This window comes from Peromyscus californicus, unplaced genomic scaffold, assembly GCF_007827085.1.
Source record: "Peromyscus californicus insignis strain IS unplaced genomic scaffold, ASM782708v3 Scaffold_18__1_contigs__length_77618521, whole genome shotgun sequence".
Taxonomy (NCBI): Eukaryota; Metazoa; Chordata; class Mammalia; order Rodentia; family Cricetidae; genus Peromyscus; species Peromyscus californicus.
In genome coordinates, this window is record NW_026294480.1 from 13,971,246 (window position 1) to 13,995,875 (window position 24,630).

The 24,630-nt window shown below is 47.3% G+C and overlaps 1 protein-coding gene across 4 annotated transcripts in view; it reads right to left on the reverse strand.

Annotated features, from left to right (window-relative positions):
* Window positions 1-24,630, reverse strand: part of Myo10 (myosin X) — a 212,592-nt gene that overhangs the window by 40,542 nt on the left and 147,420 nt on the right. The window contains exon 1 of one of the 4 annotated variants that reach the window (XM_052743055.1): window positions 21,220-21,352. The exons of 1 other annotated variant lie outside the window; for it this stretch is intronic. In XM_052743055.1, the coding sequence (XP_052599015.1) occupies window positions 21,220-21,303 (84 nt within the window). In that variant the 5' untranslated portion in view covers window positions 21,304-21,352. Of the gene's footprint in view, window positions 1-754; window positions 1,055-17,469; window positions 17,585-21,219; window positions 21,353-24,630 lie in introns of those variants that run through there. 2 more of the 4 variants (XM_052743057.1, XM_052743056.1) reach the window with 2 other exon arrangements.

Sequence of the window (24,630 nt, forward strand, 5' to 3'; positions counted from 1 at the left end):
GCTTTTAAAGCCAGGTTATTCGGCAGCTTCAAAAACTAAAATTAAAACAACATCAGTGCGTACACACACACACACACACACACACACACACACACACACTATAAATCACACACTACAAATCCCTCTGATGGAACAGTCACCCTCATCTCCAGCAGGCAGACTTCTCTCAAGAATGTCTTCCACAAACACTGTGGTCAGGTTGTCTTTACTTAGCAGTATTCTAACAGAGTGTAGCCAACAAATAAGGGCAGGCAGCCAGAGACCAGTGACTCGGATTTTAGTCTATGCATCTGAACTCTCCTTTAGTAAGAAAAGCATAAGGTGCTGAAAACCAAATCACCCATGACACACTTTGCACGGTACCTCTCTGGTTTAAAGAATGAGAGTGTGAGGGTAAGGAACTGTTCTGGAAGCATTTGGCTATGACGCTTTTAGCTTTATAGATTTAGAAACAAAACCTGAGCAGTAATGATCTACGAAGAAAGTACAGAATGATTTACAAAGTGAATATAATTTTTATAAATAAAGTATTAGACGTCCTCAGTTTTGTTAATAAATTCAGTGGAAGCAGAGAAACTTTTAACTGGAATGAGGGTCCAACACGTGAGAATTAACGCTCGTCCTTCAGCTACCGCTGTGCCTGACCCACATTCTGGCCCTCCACATAATTCCTCAGCCTGGCACCCAAGTTATTAAAGCATTCTGAAAGCTCTGGCTCCAGGGGCCGCCCCTCTGAACCCGGACCGGCACTCACCATCTTCCTGCGTCTCCGAGGGACATTCCACCTTCCGTTAGGCTCTCCGGCCAAACTTCATATGGAAAACAACTTCCACCCTGACCTTTTCCCCACAGCTAAAGACTTGGAACAATAATGAACACCATTCCTGTGCTTTAAAAAGTGCCCGGTCACCATGACAACCCTTTCCACTCCGGGCTAATTAGTGTGGTGTGGTTCTAGGATTCGATACAGCAGTGAGGGGAGTGAGGGACGCCAGGAGCTGTTGCTTTTTTTGCAGACTCCCACAGCCATTGTGTTTCTGCCCCATCCCAGTAATTTAACCAGGGGAAGGGGGCTCTATAGGCCGATTGTCGCCCTGGGCAACCCGCCGACGTGGTCACGAGGGGGCAAGCCCGGCTTTCCATTGGTGCGTCTCTTTTCAGTGGTAACTTCCTTTTCTGGTGAATTTAACTTTCAAAGATGTCACAGCTGGAGACTGGACAAGGAGCATTTTGCTTTTCAAAGCCTGCCTAATGCTTTGCTAGTCCTCACCGGTAACCGGTTCTCTGGGCTGTGCTGCACCCCAACAAAAGCTGCCTGCAGAGCACGAAAAGCTAGGTTTTGATGAGGACAAATAGACTAGATTTTTGGAAGAAGCAGTTCTAACTCCAGGCAATTACAGCCCCAGCTCAATTACTTAGTGAATAGTTATGAAACGCTGAATATGTGCAAGATTTCTGTGATCCACGCTTGCAGAAGATTCACCAGTGGGGGCTAAATTTTGTTCTCAAGGTTTCTGAAGTTTGGGAGGGTGTTAGGTGTGTCAAAAATCGCCACTGGCAGGGGAGATGGTCAGTGAGTAAATACACCCCACATAAAAGCTGGGCACAGTGACACTTCTGTGACCCCGATGCCTGGAGGCATATACAGGCAGCTCTTCGGGACTCACTAGCTGGTCAGTCTAGCCCAAAGAGCTGCAGCTTCCGTGGGAGGCTTTGTCTAACAAAACAAGGCAGTGGGCCCCTGAGGTGGCTCAGTAGATAAGGTGCTTGCACTGGGATTTGATTCAAGGAACACACACAGTAGAAGAAGAGAACTGATTCCAGCCATGGACCCGTATGCCCCGTTTGTAAATGAATAAATAATCTGAGGAAAAACAAGGTAGAGAGCACTAGAAGTTACCTGAAGTCAACTTGTGGCCTCCACATACGCACACTGGTGAATGCACATATACACACAGGTGCCACACACACAACCACGTAATGCACCGGAAAGTCTGCTATTATGCCCTGTTAAAGATACCGTAGAAAGACAAGAGCGGTCTGACTCATCAAGATGTGCCTACTGGTTCATTAGTGCCATTACCGGGGGTAACTAACCACTTTCTGATTAGATTTGAGGTCTGCTCCTCAGGAGGGAACTCATGCCTGACATATGAACGCAAAAGTTCAAGGCTGGGGAGGTCATCGGCCCTGGGAGGTGGGTCTGGGGTGGAGGAAGGGGAGGGGGGCTACCACCATTGCTTTGCTCAATGATCAAGTTGTCAAATTGCCTTCTAAATGTGTGTTTTGTAACAGTTAGTGCCGTCCTCAGCTTTGGTCTTCCTTAGCAGTGAGCAGCAGTTAATGCATGCTCCTCACTGGTCAAATAAGAAGAGAGTGCTGGGTGCTCGGTCCTAAATGATGCAGCTACATCAATTCCCCCTTCCAAGGCTCTGAAACAACACAGAGCAGGGGAGGGAAAGAAACGCTAAGAGCCACGGGATGGGGAGGAGCGCAGCAAAATGCTATCCTCTGGGCGTGGCCTGGCTTCTCTACGCATGACTTACAGCAGATGGGTCTGCTTGTGCACAGCAAGCCAGCCAACATTCCAACAAGGACGGAGCCCCTGCCTTAACTGAGAAGCTACTTACTGGCAGTCGGTAGCTCCTGGAAAAGGGAGAGTCAATTTTCTTCTCATATGTGGCCCCGGGAGGTTGGTCATGCTCCATTATATGCTCCTACCCCTGTATGCACGCAGACAACACTAACCGGACTCATGTTTTGACAAGATCAAACCAAGGTAGGAGAAGGGAAGAGGTGATATAATCAAGATACGCTGCATACATGTGTATGAAATTGTCAAAGACAACAACAACAAAATCATTGTTCTAAAAAGACACAAAATGGTAGAGAGAAAAGGTGAGGAGCCACAGGCAGCACATGGACTTGAACCAGAGTTCAGAGTCACAAAGGGTGGAAGAGGAAGGTTAGCTGTAATGGAGAGAAGGAGCACAAACAAAAAAACAAAAAAACAAAAAAAAAAAACCCTGCCCGCCATGGTCTGGATTTTGTATGGGGCAGGGATGGGATGCAGGGAAGAGACCTAGGCTGAGGAGGGATCTAACAGTCAAGATGGAACGGTTATGGGGTTCCAAAGGACAACCTTGTTGGCAAGAAAACACTAAAGACAAGGCCATCATCACCCACCAGGGGAAGGGCAGTGGCCACCGGATATCATCACACTAGGCCATCATGACCCACCAGGGGAAGGGCAGTGGCCACCGGATATCATCACACGAGGAGCGCCAGCACCTTCAGCGAGGAAGACAGAAGGAACCAGCCATCGATGCTGGGCTCATTGGAAAGACGCTCCAGGAATGTGTGACCGGCAGCCCCTTCCTGCAAATACCTGTGGAAGGCCACATGGCGAGACAGAGACGCACACAAGTGAGCAAAAGCAGGTGTGCATGCAGGGAAACACGTGCTGAGGAGAAAGGGAAGGGAAAAGGAACCAGACTGCACTAAAGAAGGAAACAACCCCACAGACAACAGCGCATACATTCTGCAATAGCACATCTTTGTGGGTGTTCATGACTGTGCAGGTACATACATGTATGAGGAATGTATGCACATGTACAAGTGTGAGTAGATGCCATAGGACAACCTTAAGTATTGGGCCTGAGGCACTATCCACCGTTTTTTTTTTAGATTTATTTATTTTACTTCATGTGTATGAGTGTTTTATCCACATGTAGATATGTGCACCATGTGCTTGCATGCCACGCCCCACAGGCCAGAGGAGGCTGTTGGGTCCCCTGGAACAGTAGTAAGGGGCAGTTGTGAGCAGTCTCATATGGGTTCAGGTACCTGAACGCAGGTCCTTTGCAAGAGTAGCAAGTGCTCTTAACTACTGAGCCATCTCTCCAGCCCCTACATCCACAGCTGAGGAACTCCAGGATACAAAGGGCTGACTGGACAGATTCCATCATGGAATTATAATGTGGCCATTAAAAGGAATGAGCTACTAACACATTACACTATGATCATGCTAAGTGAAAGAGACCATCACAAAGGATCACACTTTCTATGGTTCAATTCAGACGGAACACCTAGAAACAGGAAGTGGACTGATGAAGGAGCTGCGGACCACCCAGCAGGGGGGACGTGGGGAGAGATGAAGGGAGATTCTCTTTGAGTGGGTGAATAGGGTCCAAATGCTGACTTTGTGTGTGATAGCTGCACACCTGTGCACCTGTGAAAAATTTAAAAACCACTGAAATATGTGCTTTCAACAAGTCAATCATGTGGTGCCTGAACTGACGGGTCATGGCGCATGCCTGTACTTACAGTTACTGGGGAGACTGAGGCAGAAAGATCAAACAGGCTCAAGGTCAGCCTGGTCTTCAAGGTCAGCCTGGTCTACATAGTGAGTTCCAGGCCAGCAAGGGCTTATAAGCAAGTGTGACCTTGTCTCAGAGATAAACAAAACAAAACAACAAAGCCCAAATAAAATAACTACTAATAAAGGTCCGGGTAGTGTAGTGTACCCCTATAATGTGAAGCGGGGGGGGGGGGGGGGGGGGGGGGGGGGGGGGATTGAAGTTAGGACCGGCCTGGGCTGGGTAGTCAGACCCTACCTAAAATGCAGTGTAGCAGAGAGGAGGCTGGGAACGTGGGTCAGCGAAGCACTGGCCTCATACGTGAGAAAGTACGTTAAAGGCCCAGCAGGCACCGAGGCTTTTAAAAGCGCCTAAGGGGTGAAGGTAAGAGAAAGTCTGCACACCGGAGACAGGATGAAACAGAGTTTTAACTTATGCTTAAGGAGTTCAGTCAAATACTGAAGAAAAAAAAAATAAGAAACGTCTCTTAGAAAATGTAAAAAAAATAAGGAAAAAAAAATCCTTTCTTCAAAATGAAATAAGAAGGCAAAATACCTAGACAGAAATGAATGACTGATAACTTCTAAATCAGATCACCCCCGAATGTCACCCAGCCTGGGGTCGTGCACATCACCCAACAGGAAGTATGTACGCCATCTGCCTATGGTAAAAAGAGATCCCATCTGTACACAGTACATCAAAGAAAACGGAGTGAGGTGATCATCTTCGGACCCTTCACCTGCTGTCTCTCATCTACCTGTCTACTCACTTGTGGTCTGGGTGTAGGTATGTGCAGTTCAGAGGACCATCTCAGCTGTCATTTCTCAGGAGATGTCCACCTTATTTTCTGAGGCAGGGCCTCTCACTGGGACCCGCGGGGGACTGACTAGGCTAGACTGGCTAGCCAGGGCGTCCCAGGGATCCTCCTGCTGCTTCTTTTCTAGTGCTGAGAATACAAGCATGTGCTACCATGCTCAGCTTTCTAAGTTGCTTCTGGAGACGGAACTCACATTCTCCTGCTACCATGTCAGGCGCTTGACCAGCTGAGCAGTCCTCCTGGGCCTCTGCCTCCTTCTCTAACTCCTTATCAGCTGAGCTGTCCTCCTGGGCCTCTGCCCCCTCTCCTAGCGCCTGTCAGCCGAGCTGTCCTCCTAAGCTCTGCTCCTAATAGATTATAATTTATTTCCAAAATGAATCATTTCTTCCTCTTTTGGAGATAATTTATGAGATCATGTAAACATGACACTTCTCGTCAGTTGAAAAGATTTATGAAAAGCCTCCCCGAGACTGAGCCCCAAGAGAAGCCAGCCTCTGGGGGAAGCACAGCAGGCCAGCCCTGCCTGGTCCAGCCTAGATGGCTCTTGGGATCCCACTGCTGAGAATGTAAAGGACAGTGAGGTCTGGCTCTGGAGACCCAGGAGACGCCTAGAGCACACGTGGCCACAGAAAGCCAAACAAAGCATCCCAGAGTCACAACAACATCTGCCCAGCCGTCCTGTAGTCAAGTACTGCCACTGTCGGACAGAACGCCGTCCGTCCTGCTCAACTGTACACACACCCTACTCAACTGATAAGCCAGCCTATCTTTTGATACTCTTTCTTCAAACTTAAGAAGTTAGAGATTCAGTAAGAATATACCACAGGTAAGTTAGGTCACACTAAAAGTCAAGGTCACCAATACAGTCTTCTTGATCTTGGTATTCCTGCCTCTAGACAGGCAACAGGCAAAAGCTGGCTCAGTAAGCCGCAAGCTTTTCTATTTATGGCTGCCATCCTCCCTCCAGGGCTGACAGGCATTTCATACAGCTGTTGCATACTTGCTGATTTTTACATCTGGGGGAAAAGAAGTAGAAGTTCTCCTCCCCCCCCCCCCCCCCCCCCCCCCCCCCCCCCCCCCCCCCCGCCACGGAGGGAGGGGCAATTGCCCCAGGTGAGACTAGAAAGCCACAGATGACTTGACATGCCCAAGCAGAGCTGTGGGAGGTTACAGCCCATGGGAATTCCTCACTCGCCAAGGACAGCCTCGGAAGCCACACCTATTGGGTGCAGGACAGTTAGTACCGGAGCACAGGAAACCACGTGCTAAGCTTTCTCCAGAGCCACACAAATCTGGGCGTCTTGATGGGAAAGGAAAGCCAAAGATATAATGAAGACGAAGGCTGCGGCTTCACACTCGAGGACCCTGAAACGGGGCTCCAATCTCCCTTTACACCGAAGGACACACACCTATATTTTCCCACATTACAGATAATTCTGGTTGCTTCTCAGCTAGCAAATGGACTTGTCTTCGCCTCAGGTGAAGCTCACCTCCCCCACTGGAGATGTTCTCAGATGCCGCCGCATCTCACTCTGTGGGTCGACCCTCCTCCCCTCTGCTCTCTCAGGGATTTCACAATCCATGTGATTCATGAGCCCATCGTGAGGAAGTGAAGCTTGTGATATCAGGCACAAAGAGATGACCAGCTGGGAAATGCTATGTTACAACTTCCAAAATACTTCACATTTAAGGAATCATTTGCCTATCTCTGTTCTCTCCCCCACCCCAGGGCTGCTCACACTGAAATGATGGTGGAGAAGCAGAGCCATTAAGGTCATGGACAGATCCTGTTGACCCTCTCCTAGACTGCAGTGGTCTCTCTCTTTGATGGGAAAGACCAAGTCTAAAGTGACACCATGGGAGTGCCACGGCCATCCTCTGTGGGTTGCTGGTCATGTAGACCCTCTTCTGTTCTAGTATCTGGATTGGTTTGCATTTAGAATGGCAACGGTACTCAACACTGAACTAACATTACTAGTGGGAAGAACAGACACAAAACTAACAGCAACAGCATGAGTGCGAGCAGTAAGGACAAAAGCTAACATGTCCCGGGGAATGGGTGCCCAGGCACCAATGTTTGCAATTCTGTGCGCTAGGCATCACTGCTATCTCCGTTTTACATGAAGGGTAGCAGAGCGCATGCCTGCCAAGTCAGGCAGAGTGACTGCTAAGGCCCTAGCTAGCCACACTTGCGGGGCGTAAGTGTGGTTGGGGCGTTCCCGCAGCATCCAAGTATTCATTATGCAACAGTAGAGTTTATTTCCTGATATTCCTGAATGGACTTCACCACAACAGCTACTTTAGGGGTAGCCCAAAATAGAAATCCAATCTGAGGATTAAAATGCAGTTCAGACAGTGAGTTTAATTAGAGCAGGGGCTGCCAAAGAATAGCCTGTTTGTATAAAGTTTTATTGGAATACAAGGCGGGGAAGCATGGGGACCTTTGTTCAAATCCCCAGCAACTACGTACAAAAACTGGGTATGTGTAAGTGCACCTGTAACCTCAGTGCTGAGGGGTGGGGGGCCAGGAGGCTCACTGAGCTTACTAGTGCCCTGTCAGGCTCCAGGTTCAGTGGGAAACTGTCTCAAGATAAGGCAGAGAGACAGAAAGGCTACCCAAGGGCTGGAGAGATGGCTCAGTGGTTGAGAGCACTGGCTGCTCTTCCAGGGGTCCTGAGTTCAATTCCCAGCAACCACATGGTGGCTCACAACCACCTGTAATGTATATATAATAAATACAGAAGAGAAAGAAAGGCTGCCCAATGTCTTCCTGTGGCCAGCTTTTACATTAGCACTGCACTGATCATCACACACACACACACAGAGCGCTGATTTCTGAGTTAAAGGACAAAGGCCATGGCTGGGGCCTTTGTATAGCTCAGGGGTAGGGCTCAGGATGCAGGAAGCTATATATCCTATTAAAAATCATCTTTATAAAATTAATTTTCGGGGTTGGAGAGATGGCTCCGAGGTTAAGAGCACTGACTGCTCTTCCAGAGGTCCTGAGTTCAATTCCCAGGAACCACATGATGACTCACAACCATCTGTAATGAGATCTGGTGCCCTCTTCTGGCCTGCAGTCATACATGTTGTATACATAATAAATAAATAAATCTTTAAAAAAATAAATTTTCTTTGTACTTTTTTTTTTGTTGTTTGTTTTTTTTCGAGACAGGGTTTCTCTGTGTAGCTTTGTGCCTTTTCCTGGAACTCACTTGGTAGCCCAGGCTGGCCTCGAACTCACAGAGATCTGCCTGCCTCTGCCTCCCGAGTGCTGGGATTAAAGGCGTACGCCACCACCGCCCGGCTTTCTTTGTACTTTTTAAATACGGCTGTTGGAGAGTGCTCGGTTCTGTAGACAGCTCATATCATGTATCTACTGAAGAAATAGCGCCTGTGTTCCACAGGCTCACAGGGTAGGAAACCAACAAGCTTAAAACCATTCTACTTGCGTTTGGTCCTGGAGAGTAATTTCTACCAGTCTAACCCAGGCTTCTACATTTAGAGAAACTCTCAGACATACAATCTCACCAGATGTTCTGATCTGACGATGAGGAGGAAGGCTGGGGTAAGACCGTTAACCAGCAAAAACAGCAGAGCCTGTGAGATACCAGGCATGAGGAATTTCCTCCAGCTTCAAACAGACCACGTGAGTGATCTTTCAAGACAGAGAGTGTTTCTCAAACATGGACATTTTCCCGACAATTCTGCTTTTAGTTTCTAAAACACACCACCATTAACTCTCTAAAAAGAAACCGGTGTACACAGTGCCGTCAGTGCCTACAGCTGTGGTGAGAACCATGCGGAAGTGCAGACTGAAGCCAAGCCGGACAGGCCAAGGTGGGGCGCACACATGGAACCCTAAGTGCTCGGAAGGACTGGGCCTACCAGCCCTCCGGTGTTTGCAACAGGCCTTCCTCTCTCATTGTACCCACGGGACAGCCACACATTCAGACCTTAGCTGCTATTGTATCCCGGTCACGTACATGTTTCCAATCCCCGAACAGAGCCTGAAAACCACACACAGTGAACATTCGGTCAGCTGTTTCCCTGAGGCAGGAGAATGCAAGCCCAGCCTCCACGCTTCCAGCTTCCTGCTTCTATCAGCCCCTGAACCTATTGTCGACTTCCTTCCCTTCTCGGGGGCTTTGTGCTTCATACTGCCCAGGGATGAGCTTCCTGCTTTCCCATCTCCACACCGCAACGTGGATGGACTCCCTCCCCTGCCCGTTCCTAGCACACTCCATGGCAAGGTGCCAGTCTTCATGCCAGCCTGTGGATCCCTCAGCAAGGCATGGAGTCTCCCCGGAATGTGCAGAAAGACAATGTTATGATCCCATAGGACCAGCTCCCTGGCTTGCTGAATGGGGGGGTGGGAGGTGGTAGTGGTGACATTAAGCATCGATCATAAAAGGAATGCTACCATTTCCTTCCTGAATTAAAATGAAAGAGCAACTAACTGTGGTATGGACTGTCACACGCCATGGATGTTCATGACCTGGAAGAAATCCCCAGGAGTCTCGTTCAGGCCAGTGGGCAGGATAGCATTTTTTTTTTTTTTTTTTTTTACTCCATTTACTACATTGAACACGGTGAGTTCCTAGCCTGAGGCCACATGACCAGGCAGTTCTGAGTCCTGGGCTCTTCCTCGGATGAAAACCCCAGGTGGGGTCCATGAGGGGCAGCAGTCCCTAAGGGGATACTTGCCAGAAGGATGGCAAGCTTTAGGAACTTCCACAAGGGCTGACATGTGGCATTATGTTTACAGTATTTTTCAAATGTGCTGACCAATACTGAGTCAGCAAAAGGAAGTTCAAACTGCCCTTTTAGGGCTGCAAAGACAGCTCAGCAGGTAGAGATGCTTGCTGCTAAGCCTGATGACCCGAGTTCCGGCCCCAGGACCCACGTGGGGAAAGCAGAGAAGGGACTTCTCCACGGTCTCTGCCTTGTGCCCTGCACACACAAAACAAATAATTTAAAAATAATGTAACAACAACAACAACAACAACAAATATCAACAGAACCCTACCCTTTACCATGGAACTGGGAAAGCGCCAGTCTAGAAGTTACAGTTACAAATGCTGACCCCAGGCGATGCCTATGAGGTGGATCTTCACCAGAGTGTGCACACATCTATCTTTCCTGCGTATTACCCCGACACCCTGCACAAGGCACTGTGGACACCTTCTCTTTCTGTTTATCACTGCCAGGGTGATGGACAGGAAGGCATCTTGACTTAAATCTTTCCTTGAAGTTGTGGGTATAAAATGTCTACTCACAGGTGGGGTGGCGTTGCTGTTTAAAAAGTTCTCTAGCTTATAAAGGAGTGGACAATCCTTCCATTTTTCCATCGTGTTCTTCTCTCAACACTGCTCTCTAGGTGGCCCGTAGCCAGCCTTGCTGTGCACCACAACTGTACTCAGGGCAGCTGTTCTGAGGCGAGAGCATGCTACACCATTATGCAAAACAAAACCATTCAACTGGACAGTGCCAGATACTCACGGTTCCAGCCTCCTGCAGAGGGAGGCTCAGCCATAATACCCAGTCCCAGCCCTAAAACCCAGCGGAAAAGCCAGGGCTAGGGAGATGCAGATAAACCCACTTAAAGGACCCCAAGGAAAGATTTCCTTCCTAGTAATGGGAGGGCTCCCAGGGAGAAGGCTCTTAGGGTTCAGCTCTGACCCCTTCCAGGATTAATGTTTACTCTAGAAGACATGGCCTTTGTTTTAGTCAGATGTACCTCAATGACAATTTTTGCATGATGTTCTCAGAGTATGTGACAGTTGCCAGCTTGGCAGCCATTTTGCAAACCCAAGGAGTTATAGACATGTTAACTGGAAGCCCCGGCCCTGTGGAAGCTCCAAACAAACCCTTACTATGAAGCAGAACCTCTTAAGTACATCAAGTGCACAGGTCACTGTGGGCAGTTACCATCTGTCCTCTAGATCTGGAGTTTCTGCGGAAGAAGACAGAGGGGTACTGTATGCTGCACTTTTCTAGGCTGCTGGTAGACAGAGGTCTTACAGAGGGGAAGAGGGTTCTTCCAGATAGGAAGACTGTCCCCAGTGATGAACCCTAAATGTCAAAAAATATGCTCAAGGCAAGACAGTGTGGAGCAGAGGTCAGTGTGGCAATGCAAGCGGACCCCCAATGGTAAGCCAGACAGACTGCCAAGTTCAAAGGTAGGAGCTCAGAGTCAGAGAGGAGGAGGGACCAGAGTTCCCTGCCTCGGTGAGAATCACCAGGATGGCCTCCTCAGCAGTGGCCACATGCCCAAGTTCCCTGGGGTGGGAGTTGTGGGAAAACAGTACTCAGAGTGTAGTGAGGACCTGGGGGAGGGAGGTGGAGATGCTGCTCCTGTAGGTTACAGGTGGGTTGTGTGGGTTCGGGAACAGATGCTCTCAAACCTTGCCGAGTTATGAGGTGAGCTCATGTGCTGTGGAAGCTCAGGTGTGGGAAGGTGTCGGGGAGTCAGGGAGGAAGGCTGCTGTGATGGGGAACGGGGCCGATCAGAGCGCATGTCAAGATGAGGTTGGGGCCGGCAGGACGTCAGCGGCTCACCATTTCCTCCCTGACCCAGGAGGTTGTGGCCCCTTACTGAGCATTCCAAGGTGGACACAGGATTTTTCATATGCAAGCTATGCTGCAATCAGAAAAAAAAAAAATGCTCATGTTGACCAAAACATTAACTGAGGCATAGAAATAGTGAAGTTCTCCAGGGGACTCTTGAAGACCTTAAGAGAAGGATGGTGAAGCCTGTGTGGCCAAATGAAGGCCCTTCATACATTCTGCAGGGATGAGACAGCAGATTTAGAAGATTAGAAGTTTTAGAAACTAAAATGGGGTGAGGGGAGTTAAACAGTAGAACTCGAGCATCCAATCCACTAAGATATGGGCTGGGGTGTAGCTTGGTGGTGACTTGTAGTTAGCATCCTCAAGGACCTGGACAGATTGCATTCACGGGCTACTCATGCACAGCAGGACCCTTTGCATGGCAGGGAGATTGGAATCACATGTGGTAAAACAGAAGTGACTGTTGCCCAGAAGCGTAAGAGGTAGGCCCTGCCCTGAAAGTCACCCTGGTGCGAAGCCAGGTCACCCAGTTCTCCAACTATTCAGAGGCAGTCTTAAGCTAAGCCACTTCTCAAGTTCCACTCCTAGCACCAAAAAGAATCCAAAAAGGTAGTGCTGCGTGAGTCTCAGACTCACACAAGAGGAGGCCAGGTATGGTGGAACACATCTCAATTCTAGCCCTAGAAGGCTAAGCAAGAAGACTACACTGTCATGAGTTCGAGGCCTGCCAGGACTATACAGAAAATTCCAGGAGGGTGAGACTCCATTTCAGAAAAGTCAAAACTCAAAAAGATCCAGAGGAAGAGGATGGGAAGGAAGGTTTATTCCAATCTGACCAAGGCTCAGGAGGAGCTGACAGAAGGTCCAGGCCTTTGTCTAAATCCCATCTGGGGACCCTCAGAGAGCAGCAGCTTTGGGTATAATCTGTTGCCTTCTTATCTAAAGAACCCAATGGAAGGTTTTCATCCTCTGAAACTAAACTGCAATCTCCATCTATTCATCATTGTTCTACCGTTTCTCCAGCCACCATACGGAACAGGTCACAGCCCCCTCTATTCAGACTCACTCTGACAAATCATGCTGAGAAATACAAATGAGGAGAGCAGCTGCCCCTCTCTGCTGGCAAGGACGCCCACACCGCTCATTAGAATGCTGAATAGGTAGAGATCTCACTGAGTCACTTATCAAGCCCCAAGGTTATGGCTGTGCAATGCAATCAAGACTCATAGCTAGAAAAAGGCAGGAATTAAACAGGGAATGTGGGAACTAGCAGGTTGACATTCCTTCATGATCAGACCCAGAAGATTGTCAAACTGAGATCTAGAATGCTTGGTCTGGGTGAACAGTTTCATAATGCTGCATTCATGGCAGATATGATATGTTGTGTTAGCCATCATACAAATTATCATATAGATGATAACCAGGAGAATAAGTGTACATGGATCCTTGCTTCATAGGTATTTAAGACACAGATATAGACAGACAGACCACACACACACACACACACACACACACACACACACACATCGTAGCTAAGAAGTCTAAATTGTCTAAAGAAAGATGAAAACAACAACTTAGAAAAAGTCAAACCAAACATCTAGTCACCAAGCAGAGCGGTCACCTGGGAGAATGAAGATATCCTCAGACTCATGGCGGAGCTAAAACAGTCTTGAGACGTCACCCCCCTCACCGGGACGAACCAAGATGAAGCAACTTAATTTGCATAGAATGTATAGCGAAAAAAAACTTCAGTAACGAATATAGGTGATTTATAAATATTCACGAACACATGCACAATACTGGGAGAAAAGGAAATCAAAGGGAGAATTTTCTTTGACGATTGCTCAATGCAGTGTGCTGAGACAGGTGGAAACACATTGGCAAGCCCTAGATAAATAAATCACCCTGTCCAGTGGGAAGGCAGGCCGGGTGGGAGGGAGCAGGGGTGAGCACGGTGTCCTAGGAGTCTTCTCTTCTGCTCAGTCATGTATTAAAGTGGCTGTTTGCAAGTCATAGTGGGAAATTAGCCAGCCCACAGTATCTGTTTAGCATATCTGCTAATGTCTGTTAAGTATAAATGAGAAGCATCACACAGTATTACACTGAGCAGTTACAAGTTGCTAGGAAACAAGAGGCCAAAAAGACACTCAAAAGCCAGGTTACTGCCATCCGTGGTTGGGGCATTCACCAGGACTCTATGCACACTATGCTCCTGGTGCAGAAAGCAGTCTAGCTTTCTGAGTGACCTAATTCCAACTGCTTAAAATCTGGGTGTCCCCTCCCACTTCCAGACCACAGCTTCCAGAGAAGTGCCCCATGGATGAGGCACCATGCTGCCACTTTCTTTGGCCAGTTATTTTTCTATCAATCAGTAAAACCTGAAGATTTGTATGAAAGAGCTTGATATCAACAAAAGCTTTTTGGTTTGTTTTTTTTTTTTTTTTTTGAGACAGGATTTCTCTGTGTAGTCCTGGCTATCCATGAACTCACTCCGTAGACCAGGCTGGCCTTGAACTCAAGAGATCCACCTGCTTCTGCCGCCCTAGTACTGGGATTAAAGGTGTATGCCATCACCCCTCTTGGAGAAAAGTTTTTAGACTACGCAAAATACTCAAACTAAGAGTGGCCAGGGATGTAAGTGAGTGGCAAAGTACTTAGCCCAGCAGACTCAAGGCCCTAGGTCCTCATTCACACAGTCAGACACACTCACACATAATAGGAAAGCAGCAACAATAATAAAAGGGATTAAAAAATTTTTACATATATGGTAGTAGCAGTGGTGGTGGAGTGAATTTCCCTGAACCCAAGACACAGCAGTCAGACATCCAGCCAGCCAACCTTCCTTCTGCTCACCTGACCCTGGAATACCATCTCTTAACTCACTCCCATCATGATCCACTTTACCTTACACCAAGTATGCCCCAGCTTGTGTTTAGAGAATAGTCTGCCGTGTTCTGAACTGGCCCTTCCAATTGTCTGTTCAAGAATGAATATAGATCTTTCACCAATTCTACTTGGGGAGATAGTGAAAAGTTTAGAAAATGAGCCCTCTTTTCCTCAGCTGCCACAAGGCATCAGAGTCCTCTAGCAAAACACGAGTGTCACTTTGTCCCATAGTGATGGAAAGGATAATGGTGGGTTGTCAGGCACAGTGACCATCAGCAGTGACATGGGGCCAGAGCGTGGACGAGGAACTTTACAGACGCGTTCACAGGTAATCCTCAGGTCCTCCCTACGGTGGGTAAGACTCATCTTCAAACCATCAATGACAAAGTGAGCACTCAGACAATAGGTAAGACCCAGAGCTGGCTACAGGCATGTGGCATTCACCTGTAACTGTCCTCCGGGGATGTTTAGAGAATGAACCATTTTGTCATTCTGTTAGCCATGGGTTGTCTGAAGGAAAGGTGACCTTTCTCACTGGGCCAACAACACAGCTACCTTGTTCTTTGAGAACTATGAAAGCCTGTGCCATTGGTCCCACAAGGTGTGGCAATACAGTCCTCGTCCAAGGGACTGCTATGGAGTCACTACACCGGCAGGGCTTCCTGCGGGATAAAGCCGAAATCCTGATTGGCAGGACAAAATCATGGAAGGTCACAAAGGTAAACAAAGTTTGACACATCATATGATGGGAAACGCTCTAAAAAGTCCTCGCAGGTCTGCTCCCATTCCCCAAAAAGAGAGTGGATGGTTTCGACTATGGCTGTGTGTCTACCATGAGACCTGAACAATGAAAAGGAAGAAAGAAAAACAAAACTAAGACAGCAAAATCCCTGTGCACCCAAACCAGCTGTACCTCCAGGTCAGCTGCTCAAGGTCTTTTGAATATTCCCAAATCACCTTCTCAGTCATTCAAATACCTTATAGCAACATGTTGTGACAAGAAAGAGAAGCAGGCTGCGAGCAGGCCGGGGGAGTGCGCTACACAGAACAAGTAGCCATTGTACTGTAGCTGCTTTTCTCAACTGAGCACGCCGCGAAAGGAAAAGCTTTCACCCCGCGGGCGACATTGGCAGACCCGGAGGTGATGTCGACCATGAACTGCGGCTGGCTTGTCCCAGATAGCAGGAGCGATGAAGCCCGCTCCCTCAGGCTACAAGGCTGCAGGCTGCTCTAAGAGGTGGCCAGTGGCATGCATGGCTTTGCAGCTCCGGACCCTCTTTGTTCCTTTGATACTAACAGGCTGTGTGAGAAGCCTGGAAATCAGAGTCAAATGACATCATGACCAGGTCCAACCTGTTCTTCCACCTACCTCCACAGGACCTCATTTCCCTAATTTGCAAGCTACCGCTGACTGAAGACTCAGAGCGTTGCAACTGTGTGCACCTGTGGTCCAGTGTAAACCGACTAGCCTGGGTGCTGTTGAAATTATGTAATGCAATCCTCGAATCAAGTGACAGACCCACATTTCAGACTGAGACCAAAGGAAGAACAGAAAACAAACAAACAAACAAACGACAAACTGAAGCTAATTTTTCTTCCCAAACTTCCTCTGGGCACAATTAATGTAAGACAATGATTTGTATTGGGTTTCCTTGATCCCATGGGCTTCCTGTGGTGTAGCAAATCTTTTTAGTCTTCTATGTAAATATTGCAATATCTGTTTCTAAGTCTAGGCTGCCTTAAAAGAAGTCAGTATCTGTACACATCTCAAAGACATCAACTTCTGTTCCTTTGCCTATGCCAAGAAGTGAAATCTCAGCTACCTATGTTTATTAAGCGTAGCATTACCTTGCCTCATTTTTCCGCTTTATTTAAAGAGAGCTTTAAAAAAAAAAAAGCCAAGGAAACATGTTTTCCAGAGGATTTTTCACCCCATAAGGGTTGGGAACAGGGAGAAGTAGCAATGCCTGTAACAGGGCCACTTCTCTTCCATTTCCGAGAGGCAGATGCTGAGACTATCACTGTGTAATTCCAAAGTTAAAAGTATTCCCTTTCAAGCCCAAGGCCGACCAGAGCAGCATCTGGCACGCTTTAATGAGCGGCTGCATCCTTTCAGAGGGCTGAAACTAGGGCAACCATTCATCTGAGGGGTGGACAGTGCACAGCCACCACACAATGGTGTGCAACACACTGGTCTAAAGGACCCCCAAACATCTTCAAGGTCTGAATACAGCTTACTAAAACCATGCCATTTAACGCCAGGACTCGATAATCTCAAAGATTCTAAATGCTACAGCTTTCTAAGAGTAAACACGAGGTTAAAAGCAACAGCGAATTTGATAGAAAAAGTTAACATGTGGGTGCCATCTCCCTGAGAGCAAATAATAATAATAATACAAGAGTAAAAAGCAATAAACAGTTCTAATGCCCCCATGCAGAGGTTCATCTAGAGAGACTGGGGGGCTACAACCTGTATCTACTGGGTAGGGGCCATGACCACTGCTGAGTCTCTTGCAAAGAACAGGCTAGACCACAACTACTCTCAACTGCCCAGTCCACCTGTCAGCAGGGCCGAGTGTGGCAATCTCTGCCTTAATCTGATAAAAAAGAAAATGGTAAAGGAGTATCTTCCATATGAGAAGTGGACAGGGAGGGAGGGAAAGGATGTGAAATTAAATCATGGAGACATTTCACTTCAAAGAGCCAGGCTGCACAGAACCGGAAAATCCAGGCAACTGCAACCAAAAAAGTGGGTTACAAAATTAAGGCAACTATGAAACTCAAATATGGAGCTTCAGGCTTGGAAAGATATGGTGGACAGGGGCATGTACTCACCAGCCAGGAGCTTCAGGAGAAAGGAGCCTGGATCTAGAGGCTGGAACAGGCAGGTGGGGGGCAGAGCCCAAGGCCAGGCCTTCTCCTAGAGGAGCCAGTCAAGAGCCTGGCGTGGGGGTGGGGAGGCTGGTCAGAGGGCGGGAAGGAGTGGCAGTTAGTAGTTAGCTTAGCGGTGCCCCTTGCCTGGGGGTGGGGTGGAGACCAGGAAGGAGGGCAGAGCATGAGGCAGGAAGCTTTCAGAAGGGTGTCACGAAAGGCTTTGATCCCACAGCCTCAGACTAGTTAAATATTCAGCAGTGAAAAAAAGAAGCTTGCTCAAGGGGACGGGTCGGCCCAGTCCAGGCTCCTCACCTCTTTTTTCTCTCTTGAAAAGAAGGTAGATATGTCAGTCTGCCTATCTCTGTCAAGGTGTATTTATGTATGTGTGTATAACTGTATATCAAAGCAGGCCAGAAAAGGGGTTCAATTAAAAATTAATTTACACCAGGCCTGGTGGTGCACACCTTTAATCCCAGGCAGAGGCAGGTGGATCTCTGTGAGTACCAGGCTAGCACAGTCTATACAGTGAGTTCCATGGCTGCCAGAGCAATATAGAAAGACCATCTCCAAAAAAAATAAAATAAAATAAAATCCAATCTTCACTCTGAAAAAATTACCACATTTTAATTTGAAGTTTCCCAAATATCCTATTAAGAATGTCAGATCAACCGGGAGGGGGTGGCACATGCCATTAATCCCACCCCTCGGGAGGCAGAGCCAGGCGGATCTCTGTGAGAGTTTGAGGCCAGCCTGGTCTACAGACATCCAGGACAGGTACCAAAACTACATGGAGAAACCCTGTCTCGAAAAACCAAATTAAAAAAAAAAAGAGTCAGATCATTTCAATTCATTACTTCTGGCAAATTTCTTGTATGTGCTTTCTTAGTTTCTCTAAAGCATCCATCATAGTCTTAATCGGTCTGTAAAGGCTCTTTATATTTTAAGGCTACCTATTTCTTGATTTGTAGTTGGCTTCAATGAACAGCAACTCTGCTACATGCATACATTTACAAATATAGTCATAACCATGTATAAACTTAGATTTAGAAAAAAAAACAACAACAACTTCCAAATATTAAGGCAGTACCTGTACATGAGAATAATATAGCAGTGATGTTTGCAACAAGAGAAATGATCCAGTAACAGAAGTCTGACTTTCAAGTACTGCCATTGAGGGCTGGAGACATAGAACATTTTATAAAGCAATCCCTTTCATTCCTATGGTATAGGGAAGGCCCTGGGTTCATGCAGTAGCACACACACACACACACACACACACACACACACACACACACACACACACACACACAGAGCCATTGACAGAATCCTACAGTTAGGAGAATGCTTCATGACGGGCAGATGGTGGTGGCCCAGGCTAGCAGTGGTAGCGTACATCTTTAATCCAAGCACTCTGGAAGCAGAGTCAGGTGGATCTTTGTTAGGTCAGCCTGGTCTACCAAGCTAGTTCCAGAACAGCTAGGGCTGTTACCCAGAGAAACCTTGTCTCAAAAAATCAAATTAGGCTGAAAAAAAAATGTACAAAGTTAAGATGATGATGCCAGTTTAGAGAAAGTAAGTTCTCTAAACTTAGCTGGGTATGTGGCACCTACCTATCATTCCAACTACCTTGGATCAAGGCCAAGGGGGACCGAAAAGTCTTTTGAAGTATGTCTAGTCTACAAAGGAAGTTTAAGGTCAGTTTGGATAAGAATCCTGCCTCAAACTAAAAATATGATAAAGGAACTGGAAATGTCGCACAGATGGACAGGGCATTCCAGATTCTGTTTAGTCCCCAGGAACAGGGATTGGTGGGGGTGGGGAGCAGTACATATACACTCATTTGGGTAGTGAAATTATGGGTGAATAAAGAAAAAAGTTTACTGATAACTTTCAAATATTTAGAAATCCAATAAACACTTTCTTCATACTGGTAAGGGCGGAGGCAAAAGCTGTTGGTACGGTTCTTACCATTCCTTGTTCCATGTTTCTCAGTTGAGGGAAGAAGCTAGCCTGAGAGCAAGGACCCCGCCCCCACTCACCCCAGGGTGAAATCAGGGAGCACAGTATGGCGGCGAAGAGCAAAGAGCAGGTGAAGGAAGCTAAGGGAGACAGTCTACATGTCAAGGAAAGCTTGATGGGGCTTAGAGCCTGGACCCAGCCCTAGTGTGCCTCTCAAGATCCCACCCACAGGTCTTCATCTGCTTGGCAATCACCAAAGAGAAGGACAGAGGAAGAGGATGGAGGGCTTGGAAAGAATGAGGGTGGAGACTTGGGAAGAATGAAAATGGAAGAATGCTCTTTGTACAGCTGAGTGAGCTGGGAAGTACCAGAGCAGTCAGGAACAGAAGGGTTGCCTATGAGCATGCTGATGTAGGGCTTCATATGCTAAGAGACTACCAAAAGAAAAAAAAATCTGTCAGTGACAGCCAAGTGTCTGGGGCAGGCTGCTCAGGTGCCAGCAGGTCTCCCATCGGACTGGACAATATTCTGGAAGTTTAGCAGGATGAGATAAAGAGATAAAGCCCTCCCGGAGGGCTGCGGCCAGGAGATGGAGCAGGTGCCCGTCTACAGCGGTTCCTTCACAGTGAGCAGCAATAATCTTCCTTTGTACAACCTTTGACCCGCCATGAGGGCCAGCAGAGCGACAAATACTGGCCCACTAGACAGAACAACATATGGGTAGAGAGAGATGGAGACACAGTGGTCTAGGTGCTTGACGGGATACCTCTCCACACAGAGGGAGTAAGCCCCTGAGAGAATCACAAACTCCCAAGAGGCTCTGACTATTTCTAGGTGCTTATTTCAACAAAAAGTACATTTAGCCAAGTAGCTGGCAGACCATTGTTATTCATTGCTTTCAAATGTTGCTCTCTTTAATATGAAAGACCACCTTCATATTGAAAACATTTAATCCCTCCCAGGACTCACTTAGCAACTGAATGGAATCAGCCTAACCCATCCCACCCTCTCGGCAGTGCTGGCAAAGATTAGCAATTCACTCTCCAAGAGTTCTTTCTTAGGGGACGTTTCCCTTTGGAGACCTGCAGTAAAATGTGCCTGTGCTTCCTCATATTTCTCCAGGATGGTAGCTATGTTCGTGTGTGTGTGTGTGTGTGTGTGTGTGTGTGTGTGTGTGTGTGTGTGTGTGTGTGTGTGTGTGTGTGTGCCGTGTGTAAAAAGAGTTCACATTATCCAACAGATCAGTTAATTCACCTAACTTCTCACATCTCCACACTTGTAGAACCCGGTTTAAAAGGCAAGTTTAGGAAGAGTTAACTCTTGTGCAGACTTCTTTTAAAGTTTTTACACAGCACAAGACACGAAGAAAACTAGAAGACGGTAGTAATAAGCTTTTGGGGAGAAACACTTCAAACAAAAGACCATTACCAAGTTTCCTCTTCAAGTCATTCACAATGTGATTTTCTTTAAGTGCTTGGCGTCTTATCAAAAATAGATCACACAAGCAATGCCTCAGCTGATAAACAGATTAATATCCTTCATTTTTACAAACGAGTATTAATATTTCAAACCTGTGCAATCCAAACCAGCACCTCCCCCACTGTTTAGGGACCCAACAGTTTGGTGCTCAGAGGCAACCAAATCCACTCCTTTGGTGTTTCCTCACACAGTTTTACACTACAGCAACCATTACAAAGTAGACGAAACTTTGAGGCAGAACCCCAAAGGAAACAAGACAGAACAAAACCCTACCTTGGGTTTTCTTCCCCTCCCTTCAGGGTTCGTCCACTGCGAACAGCTGCATCTCCAACCTCCAGAGGAAGGGCCCAAGAGCATCTGAGTTGACAGACAGTCCTTGCTGTCTGAAGCTTGCCTTTTATGTGGTGTCTGGGGCTGTGCCTGCTTAATTCATTCCTGATTCTACTCAAAGAAGCCCAGCCTCCCAAGGCTGGCGTGATAGGAATTGCTGATGACACTTTTGACTGTAGGCACAAATGAGGGAGCCATCATCTGCACACTGACAAATACACAAATTCATGCAAGAGTCCAAAGAGTCTAAATGTTCAAAGATCATATATATATATTTAAAGACGAAGATGCCCAAGGACAAAAAAACTCGAGTCTTTTTAGCTGTGATCTGGGAAAACCCACCCGGAGAACAACACTCCTCACTTGAGCTGAGTTTCATTTACAGCTAATCTTTACAGAGGGCAGCTGAATCGTTGCCATGACAACTTGGTAAACAGGGCTGAAGTGACCACTGAGGGGTTTACTGTATTGTTTTGTTTGGGGAGAAGAATGGTTGCTTTAAATGGTTCCTTTTACCAAATCTTCCTCAAAAGGTAAAGCTGCCTTTTCACAGATCTTTTGTATGAGATATTCTCTAAGCAAAAAGAAAACTCTAGAAATGTGTCCTAGCTGGGGGAGATGGGCAAAGCCAGTCAAGAATATTGGAGGCAATCAGAAAAATGGAATTATTGAAGGTTAGTTACTGATGTGGGTGTGTACGTTCCAGTAAGTACACAGAGGAAATGGAACCACCTCTAAAGACCTCACTTTACCTGTAGTTAGTTAGAAGAGCTGACAGTCTACGTAATTCTAAAAACTCCCCACACTTTCATTCTGCACATAATTTTTTCTGTATAATACAAAATCACTCATGTTTACTTGTGTTCCATAGAAAGCTAACACCTCAGCCAGGTCATCACAACTAATCTTAACATTTCTTGAAAAAGATATTCATTACAATTTAAGCCAAATGTCAACATTCAAGCATTTGGATACATTAGTGACACTGTGAAAATCGGTCCTCTTTTAGGGTTCTTTGTGTTTTTGAGACAGGGTTTCTCTGCGTAGCCTTGGTTGTCCTGGAACTGGCTCTGTAGACCAGGTTGGCCTTGAACTCATAGAGATCCACCTGCTTTTGCCTCCTGAGCGCTGCGATTAAAGGTGTGTGCACCACCGCCGCTGCCATGCCCCCTTTAGGGTTCTAAGTATTGATAATGCAAGAATTTAAGAATGGACTGAAATGGAAGCGGGAAGACAATTTCACTACTACTTAGAAGACGACCCTGGAGCAGGCAAGGTTCAAATCTTGCTGCCTGGAGGAGGAGAAGAAGGAGGAGGAGGAGGAGGAGAGCAGAGTTAAGCTGGCATGGGCCTTCGGAGAAAGAGTGCAGGCCGAAGCATCAGGAAAAGCATACTTAGGTAAGAGACAGAAGAAAAGAAACAGTTCTGATCTGAGTCACTCTGAAAAGCAGCAGACTTAAGCTACCAGTCTGCAGCTCTGTGAGGGAGCACACTGCTCTAGGGGGCAGAAAAAGTACATCACCTCATCAAAGGGCAAGTTATTCCTCCCACCTCATTAGCATGGCTTCAGGTAAACCTGCCTCCCTGAAGGGCGGTCCCTTGGTCAGGTAATTGGTCTGAAGTCATTACTTTTAAGCATGTCAGAATAAAAGCCGTAAATATTTGAGTATATTCTCCACCACAAATGTAAGGCAGGCGTGGATTACTTCACACGGTACTATGCAGCTGTTTTATGTCTGCACACCCAAATGAAGCACATATAACCACCCATCCACGTAGATGTTGTCAAAACATAAAGTCTGGAGGCCAGAAAGTCGTCATCGCCAGGCAACACAAGGCTTAGAGAGGAAGGCTTAGCAAAGCCTAGACATACACCTTGGATGGTTTCTAGTCTCTCCTCCCATTGCTTGTGGGGCTTCTGTGCCCAGCCGTGATGCAATCTCCCTTTCAGATGACAGGCCAGGGTGTTAGTTTTTCGGCTGCGTTGTGTTCTTACCCTGCAAGGAAATGCCACGAAACATGACAGAATCCGCTAACAAGAGTTTTATTAAAGGTAAAGGGACAGAGAGTGAACAGGCCTGCGGGAAGCACGTGTGTGGAGAAGAAGGAGGAAGAAGAAGAAGAAGAAACCGGGAACATGGCGCTGGATTTTAAAGGCTGGGCGTGGACAGATCAGCGTCACTACTACACGCAAGCGCGTAGATCACATGGCCACGTTGCGCGCCTACGTAGCCAATGGAACGTCACGGATCTTGGTCACGCGAGATGCCCTGACCTGGAAATGGCTATCCTGACCTGGAACTGGCTAGGTGGAAGTGTCTGTTGGGCATATGCAAACACGCCCGACCGTGGGGGCGTGTTGTAAACCTTTCACAGGGTGCATCTGAATGTGCTAGACCAGAACCCTGTGCATCCAGAGTCCTGGGCACAGAGGATGAATGACCCAGTGGCCACAGGCAACAGGAGCCTAGGGGCAGGTGACTTAGTGAGAAACGTGGCCAACAGAAACTAGTCCCAGTCCCAAAGGAGGTAGCTCTCTCCTCCCACCACGTGGTCTCTGGGGGTCAAACTCAGGTTATCAGGCTTGGTGGCAAGAGCCTACACCTGCTCACCCACCCCTTGAGTGACATTTAAAGGAGATAACCAGAGCTGGCAAGATGGCTAGGTAGGCAATTGTGTGTGCTGGGCAGGCACGCGGCCTTGAGTTCTGACCCCCACACCTGTTAAGCAGCTAGCTTGGTCACAGTATGCCTGCGACCTCAGTGCTTGGAGCAGGGGGTCCAGAGACGGAACAGGAATATCTCTTGGGCTTTCTGGAAGCTGGCCGACCAGGTTTTGTAAAACGGTACCTCAAAAAGAATAAAGTGGAGTGATACAGCAGGACCTAGCATGTCTTCTTTTGCTCTCCACAAGGGAGTGAGTGCACACCACACATACTAGTGAGCTTACCACACACACACACACACACATACACACACACACACACACACACACACACACACACACACACACACACACACGTATATACTGACACAAGTGCACAAAAAAAGATACTAGTCCAGGGAAGACAGATTATGTTTCATAATTTTTTTTTTGAGTCAGGGTTTCACTATATCATAGCCTTTGGTTGGCCTCAAATTCACAGAAATCTATCTTCCTCGGCTTGGATTAAAGGTATGCGGCCATTTCATACTTTATCAACACACACATCATCTAGGTGTGTCTCATCGGATGTCATCTAACTGCTGTCCTCTAACATCAAACAGTCCCCACAGTGCAGCATCCTGCCTCCTGTGTGTGAATCTCACCACAGCCTTCTACCTTCACAAACTGTGCAGCTAATCATCCAACTCC